Source organism: Trichechus manatus, unplaced genomic scaffold, assembly GCF_000243295.1.
Source record: "Trichechus manatus latirostris isolate Lorelei unplaced genomic scaffold, TriManLat1.0 scaffold00057, whole genome shotgun sequence".
Lineage (NCBI taxonomy): Eukaryota > Metazoa > Chordata > Mammalia > Sirenia > Trichechidae > Trichechus > Trichechus manatus.
Window position 1 is genome coordinate 14589078 of NW_004443993.1, and position 7583 is coordinate 14596660.

General features: G+C 62.8%; 1 protein-coding gene across 1 annotated transcript in view; it reads left to right on the plus strand.

Annotated features, from left to right (window-relative positions):
• Positions 1-7583, plus strand: part of MEX3D (mex-3 RNA binding family member D) — a 9555-nt gene that overhangs the window by 1431 nt on the left and 541 nt on the right. The window contains exons 2-6 of the mRNA XM_023733159.1: positions 612-696; positions 1814-1875; positions 2539-2664; positions 2785-2863; positions 6707-7583. The exon at positions 6707-7583 is cut by the window's right edge and continues 541 nt beyond it. Coding sequence (XP_023588927.1) covers positions 612-696; positions 1814-1875; positions 2539-2664; positions 2785-2863; positions 6707-7583 — 1229 coding nt within the window. The remainder of the gene's footprint in view (positions 1-611; positions 697-1813; positions 1876-2538; positions 2665-2784; positions 2864-6706) is intronic.

A 7583-nucleotide genomic window follows, 5' to 3' on the forward strand; every position in this document is an offset into this window, starting at 1 on the left:
CCCCTCGGCGCCCCGGCCCCGCCGCTGCCTTTGTCTGCGCCGCCTCGGCCCGGGTGGGCAGCGCCTCCGCCCAGGCTGGCCGCCAGCCGTGGTTCCCCGCGACAGGGGTGCGGGGACAGGGCCTGGGCTGGGCGATGGGAGCACTATGCCCAAAACAGGCGTGAGCTGGGCCACTCGGGTTTAGGGGTCCGGGAGGGGCATCTGGGCGCACAAAGAGGGTTCATGCCCACCACCAGCCTGGGGGCCGTGCTGGGGGTGGGGCAGGACAGGATGGGAGCCTTCTGTGAGCCTGGAATCAGGGGCCAGGGATCTGGGGGCACGTGGAGGGGCTGGCTGCAGAAGCTGGGGTGCAGCCCTCCCCTGGCAGGCTGGTGGGCAGCAAGCCCAAGCCACGGGGTCCCAGCAGCAATATTGTCAGGGTGTCCCCTGCGGCCACCCCATTGTTCCCTTTGTTAGCGCGGTGGGCTGAGGTTTGCAGGGTGACATCAAGTCGGCCGCTGCTCATTGGCCCTGGAGGGGCAGGGCAGTACGGGCGGTGGGCAGTGCCCGGCCCAGCACACAGCCACCCACCCACCTCCCTTTAGCCTCAACTTTCTTCTGCGTCTGTCCAGCCTGCCGGCCTGCCCATCCCACTCCTGGCTCCCGCCTGCCTGCCCCTGATTCTAGAACTTGGGGTGGGGCCTGGGCGGGGCTCGGGTGAGGCTGCAGGACACTGAAACATGGGGGGGGGCGGGGGTGGAGGCAGAGAAGGGTCTGGGAGCTTGAATGGAAAGGTCACCTGTCACCGTTGCTGTGGGCAGGCGACCACAGGGACGCCCACACAGGCCTTTCCTTGTTCTAGGTGGGTGGGGCAGCTTGGCCAGCCAGCTCCTGTCTTCCGGGATGCAGGTGGGTCCAGCCACGCCACCTGTGGATACCTGAGGGCCAGGTGTTGTGCTGGGCCCAGGACACGCCTGCAGAAGTGGGAGTCGGTGGGGGAACAGGCTACTCTCTGAACCCTGCTGGCTGCCTGCAGGGGCAGTGCGACCCTGGGTGTACAGCCTTCTCCATTCCCCTGTGGCCACCTTTCCGTTTAGGGCCGCTGTCCCTCGAAATTCCATCAGGACACATAACGAGACAGCTGGCCTCTCCTGAGTGTCCCTGAGCCCCAGGGGGGCAGACACGGAAACCAAGGCCCCGGGGCCATTTGCCCCCAGTCGTGGCGCAGTGAGTGTGCATGCTCTGTGTGTGTGTGCATGACCCAGTACCTGAGGGTCCTTTGAGAGAGGCTGTGGTCGCACGGCGCAGCGTCCGGGGTCAGGCGGGCCACCCTCAGCCCCTGGCCTGGGGCCAGACGCTCTTGGGCAGCATGGTCTGGCCAACAACAGGGCACAAGGCTCAGCCCCGTTGATTGGGTACCAGGCTGGGCGGCAGCCGGTGGCAGAGGGCATAGCAGGGTCTGGCGGATACAGTGGACCCCGAGAGCTCACTCTGCAGGCCTGGGTGTGCCTGTGACCCTGGCGACTGAGATACAGGGACAGCACCTCCCTCAGAGTTTTTCTGAGGTTTCTTGGGCAAGGCACTGGTTTAATCCCAGCTCCAGGCCAGCACTTAGTTCCTGTCTCATGAGCGGGGTGCATGGTACCAGGGAGGGCAGCGCAGATGCCAAAACAGGGTAGAATCCCCAGCAACCTTTGTGTTTCCTCAGCTCTAGAACCGTCTATAGCTCCCAGCTTCCCCACTCAGTCTCAGGCACACCATTCCAGTTACCACCCCATATCCCATCTGGGGGTCCCTGATCTGAGGCCCATTCTCTCCTTTCTGATGCTGTCAGGTGCTCCCTGGGCAGCGGGCGCGGCCTGCACTGAGCCCCTCATCCTTTCCGTCAAACCCCAGGTGAGGGCCACCCTCTCCACAGAGGGCAAGAGAGCTACGCCCGCCTGGCCTCCCTTGCCAGACCAGACTCACTTTCTGAGCCTCAGTTCCCTCCGTCCTAGAGATGGGGGCCCAGAGTCTTCCGGGCGCATAGTAGGACTTCATCTTATGAATCCCCTCTTCTCCCAGGGCCTGAGGAGCCCATGAGACAGTCCCGGCTGGGAAGGGTGTCCCTCTCTTACGAGGTCACATTTACTTATGTGCTGAATCTTGATTGAAGACCTACTGTGTGCTGGGTCCTGAGGCAGCCTCGGCCTTGCTGAGTCCCCGAGCATGCCCCCAACAAGATCCTCCTGCTTGTATGTCCCAGATGGGGAAGAAAGGCGAGGTGGCAGGGCTAGGGTGCACACCCTGGTTTCTCTGGCTTTGCCCATGCTGCTGGGGGCGGGGGTGGGTTGGGAAGGACTTTCTACCTTCCAAAGCTGGAGCTCAGCTGCAGCCGGTTCAGGACAGGGGAAGCAGCCCGTTTCACAGACAAGCAAGATGAGGGGCAGATGTCTCCCTACAGCCAGTCCAAGGTCATCTGGGAGGCAGGCACCTCACCAGCCACCGAGGGGCTGTGGGCGTGACCCTGGGCCCTAGCTCCTCCTGAGCCCCTCCCCTGGGCTCTCCTTTCTTATCCAGCACGCAGGGAACATCCGTGTCCACCGGCTGCCTCCCCGGGGGCAGGGACCGGGGCTGGCACCAGCTGCTTGGTCTCGGCTGGGTCTGCAGTGCCTCGCACGGGGCCCACAGCACAGCGGGTCTTTAGTAAGGAGTGAACGAATGATGCTGAGGAGGCTCGGATGGAGAGCCACTTCGGGGCCCCTCCACTGCCGTGTCGTCACAGTCTGGGGGGCGGTCTCCCGTGCCCACTGTCCTCCTCTCCAGCTCGTCACTGTCCATGCTGCTGCAAGGCCTGGGACTGGGGACTGTGCGGGGGTGTTGGTGGTTCTCCCGTCTACACTTGGTGCGCGTGGAGACGGGTTCCCTGGGCATGTGCCGTGTAGTGGGCCCCGAGTTGGGGGCCCATGTGTTATAAGTGCAAACGTTCCCTCCATGCCCCGTGAATGAATGATGGGCAAACAGGGTCCCCCCAACCACCCTCCTGCAATGGGGCCTCTGCCCTGTGCTGGGGGCTCAGTGGGGAGTGGCAGGAGCTGAACTGACTTAAGTTCTGGGGACTTGCCCACTCCTGCCCTGCTTCCGGAACTGTCTTCGCTGGTCCTTCGGCCGAGAGTGGGACACGCCTCCTCCCCAGCACACCTGTCCAGTGCAAGGTGGCCCCCTGCTCCCTCAAATGGCCCTGTGGTCTTGTGGGTAGCTGTGTCCCAGAGTCACCTGTGTGAGCGGCCGGGACCCCAGAGCAGGCTCTCGTGAGCAATCAAACTTCTCAGGGCTGCCGCCTCCCCCCGTCTGGGTTCTGCATGGGGCCTGCATCCCGTGAGGGAAGGGTCCAGCTGTGTAGGAGGCACCGGGGCCTGGGGCCAGTCACCTGGATTCCCAGGCGTGTTAGGGCCTTGGGGCAGGATCCAGAAATCTGTATTCCAGTCTGTGCCGCAGACCGTGGGAGCCCCCAGACAGCCGCTGAGCCGGGGGCTTGGCCCCCACCGCCCCGAGCTTTGCCTGCCTGTGTCATCCCCGCAGGGCAGGGTTTCAGCCAGGTCTCTCGGGCGCCCTCCCGCCTCCTCCAGGGAACCCACCCTGACTGTGCCCACGACCCACACTTTACAGAGTTTCTCATTCCGGGCCTGACTTTCTGAGCTCCCCAAGGCCAAGAGGCTCAGCTGTGAGGGCGAGTGCTCCGGGGACTGCCCTGGGCAGGAGAGACCTCAGTTTCTCCTCCTGTAAAATGGGGCTAGAAATAGATGTGGCCTCGCAGGTTCCGGGCAGGGCTGAGTGGGTGGCGGGCCCGTAGGTGCTCCCCAGGGGCAGCCGGCCAGGGATAAAACCTCAGCACAGCCCGGAATGTTCCCTTGGCAGGCCTGCTTTGTTGTTCTTGGGTGCCATCAAGTCGGTTCCGACTCACAGCGACCCCGTGTGACAGACCAGAACTGCCCCATAGGGTTTTCCAGGCTCTGATCTTTACAGGAGCAGATCACCAGGCCCTTTGCCTGTGGAGCAGCTGGTGGGTTTGAACGACCGACCTTTCAGCGATAGTGTGTAACCACTTCAGGGCGAGAAAAGGGAGGCACGAAGAGGGCGGGGTTCCGCCCGAGGCCGGAGCAGGGAGACGGAGCCCTGATGGGGAAGGGGAGCCTTGTTCACGTGCGCCGAGCGCCGGGGATGGCTCCTGACACAGTGTCTCACACCCTACCGTCTGCAGCACCCGGCCCCTCAGTGTGCCACTCCACCCAGGGTCACGGGGGTAGGAGGGTGGCCCAACCCAGCCTGCTGGTGTGGGTCACATTAGGTGGCAAGGGTGTGGGGGAGGGGCCTCCGGGATGGGGAGGGGGCCGCGGGCGGTCACTGTCGGGACCTGGCAGCTCCCCTGATGCCCCCCATCCTGCCCCCACCTCTGACAGTGGTTACAGTGGCCGCGAGGCCTCTAGGGATAGAATCAGAGCCCAGTGCCTTGGCCCTGCTTCTGAGATCATGGCCCCTGAGCCCCACCCTGTCTGGGACTCTGCAGGGCAAGGGGGCTGTGATTGGATGCAGAGAGGTCAAGGACTCGGGGGCAGGGGCGGGAAGGAGAACATTATGGGTAGGGGCAGCGAGGCCAGGGCACGGGGGACATGACAAGCGTGGGATTTAAAAGCCCCCCCGCCCCCATCTGCTGAGTGGGGAGAGGCCTGTGGAGGCCAAGGGGAGGGGCCGGAGCTGGAGGGACTCGCAACTAGGTGGGGGGGGCAGGACCAAGGCCACAGGCGGGCCGGGACCGTGCTGAGTTTAGGGTGCCAGTGTGGTGGCGTGGCGGTAAGGGTACCAGCCTGGCCCCGGGACCAAGGAGGCGCTGCCAGGGAGGTGGGAGGGGGCTGCTATCTGCTGGGGCGAGCCCCCCACCATATCCCCACCCACGTCGTGGCCGATCCATGAACCAGCCTTGAGCTGTAAAACTCCCTGTTGCGGCTAACTTTGTATCTTGAACTAGACAAGGAGTTAGCTACACTGTTAGCGCTCTGAATGCCAGCACTGTTTGTATGGGAACAGTACAGATATGGAGGTGTTCCCCTCGTCTCCCAGGAGCCTAGGGGGGTCTCCTCCCACTCCTGGGCCTGGACTCAAGATCCCCAGATGGGGGACAGGGACCTGGGCAGGCCACATCGGGCTGTCGGGGCAGCTCCTGTTTCCAGAGACCCCCCGCCACACCCCTCTCCATGTGCGCTGGGAATGGAGAATTGCTCCGCCAGAGACCCTTCACGACCGACTCTGCCCCTTGACCCTCCGGCCCACCTGTGGTGTCGGGCGCAAGGAAGGCGGGATGGTGAGTGGCAGCAGCCCAGGTGGAGTGGATACAGCTCGGGGGCAGTGTCCCAGGCGGGGACCCACCCAAGGCCTCCTGAGGTGCACGGGGTCAGGGCCAGGAGTGCCCACCCGAGACCTGGGGTCCCAGCAGCCTGGGGGCTTCAGTTGTTCAGAAGAACATCACAAGTCATTTCCACAGACTAAGCCTCAGTTTCCCCGTCCATCAGATGGGAGGGGGGTGCTCTCAAAGAATCTTTCTGCTTTTTTCCTTCTTCCTTTTTAAAATTACATTGTGGTAAATATACGTAGGAGCCCTGGTGGCACACTGGTCAAGCGCTTGGCTGCCACCCAAAACGTCAGCTCTGCGGGAGAAAGACCTGGAGATCTGCTCCCGTAAAGATTGCAGCCTAGAAAACCCTTTGGGGCAGTTCTACTGTGTCACGTGGGGTTGCTATGAGTCAAAAATCGACTTGGCGACTCCTAGCAATGACAACAAAAACATATATAGCAAAGAAACCTTGCCATTTTAATCACTTGTAGACATCCAGTTGAATGGCACTAATTACATTTGCCGTGTTGGGCGGCGATCACCACTGTGTCCAGATGTTTCCATCACTGTTAACAGTAACCATTAAGCAGTCACTCCCGGCCCCTCCGCCAGCGCTTGGTGGCCTCTAACCTACTTCCTGCCTGTGGATTTGCCTGTTCTGGACGTTTCGTATCAGTGGGATCAGACACTGTGTGGCCTCCATGTCTAGCGTCTCTCATGGGGCTTCATGTTTTCGAGGTTCATCCATGTTGTTGCGTATATCAGGGCTTCGTTCCTTTGTATGGCTGAATTCCTGGGTGCTGCAAGCGGTTAAGAGCTCGACTGCTAATCGAAAGATCGGAGGTTTGGGTCCACCCAGAGGTGCCTTGGAAGAAAGGCCTGGCAGTCTGCCTCTTAAAACTCAGTCATTGAAAACCCTCTGGAGCGCAGGTCTGCTCTGCACACGTGGAGTCCCCTCGGTGGCAACTGGTCTGGTTTATTTCTGGTTTTCGTGTTCCCTTACATGGATGGACCACATTGTGTTTATCCATTGGATGTGAGTGGTGCCTTCTTGCTTTTTTATTTTTGTTGAAAAGTGTACACAGCAGAACATATACCCGTGCAACAGTTTCTACATGTACAACTAAGTTGTCCAACCCTTCTCACCCTCCTTTTACGAGTTGTTCCTCCCCCACTGACATCAACTCGCTGTCCCCTAAGTTTCTCGTCTCACCTTTCGAGTTGCATTTGTTACCTTGCTTTTTTGCTCGCTCCAGTGCCTCCGGGGCCCGGGACTCGAGGGAAGACTGTGAGGCCTGGGGCAGCTTGGCGGGCTGTGGGGTTCCCGAGCCTGCTCACCGAGTCTCCCCGTCCCTGCAGGTTGCAAGATCAAGGCCCTGCGCGCCAAGACTAACACGTACATCAAGACGCCGGTCCGCGGCGAGGACCCCGTGTTCATCGTCACCGGCCGCAAGGAGGACGTGGAGCTGGCCAAGCGCGAGATCCTGTCAGCCGCCGAGCACTTCTCCATGATCCGCGCCACGCGCAGCAAGGCCACCGGGCTGCCCGGCGTGACACAGGGGCCCCCCAACCTGCCGGGCCAGACCACCATCCAGGTGCGGGTGCCCTACCGCGTCGTGGGGCTGGTGGTGGGCCCCAAGGGCGCCACCATCAAGCGCATCCAACAGCGGACGCACACCTACATCGTCACACCCGGCCGTGACAAGGAGCCCGTGTTCGCCGTCACCGGCATGCCCGAGAACGTGGACCGCGCCCGCGAGGAGATCGAGGCCCACATCACGCTGCGCACTGGTGCCTTCACCGACGCCGGCCCCGACAGTGACTTCCACACCAACGGCACCGACGTGTGCCTCGACCTGCTGGGCGCCGCCGCCGCCAACCTCTGGGCCAAGGCCCCCAACCCGGGCCGGCGGCCCTCTGCGGCCACAGCCGGACTGCGTGGGGACGGGGCCCTGGGCGCCCCCGGGGGGCCCGAGGCCTTCTATGCAGGTGGCCGCGGGGGGCCCCCAGTGCCCGACGCAGGTCCCCCCAGCCCCTACAGCAGCTCAGGCAACGGCGGTTTCACCTTTGGCGGGGACGGCCCCGGGGCCCCCGAAGACTGCGACTTTGGCTTCGACTTCCTGGCGCTGGACCTGACCGTGCCCGCCGCGGCCACCATCTGGGCGCCCTTCGAGCGGGCCACGCCCCTGCCGGCCTTCAGTGCCTGCTCGGCCATCAATGGGGTGCCGCCCGCCGC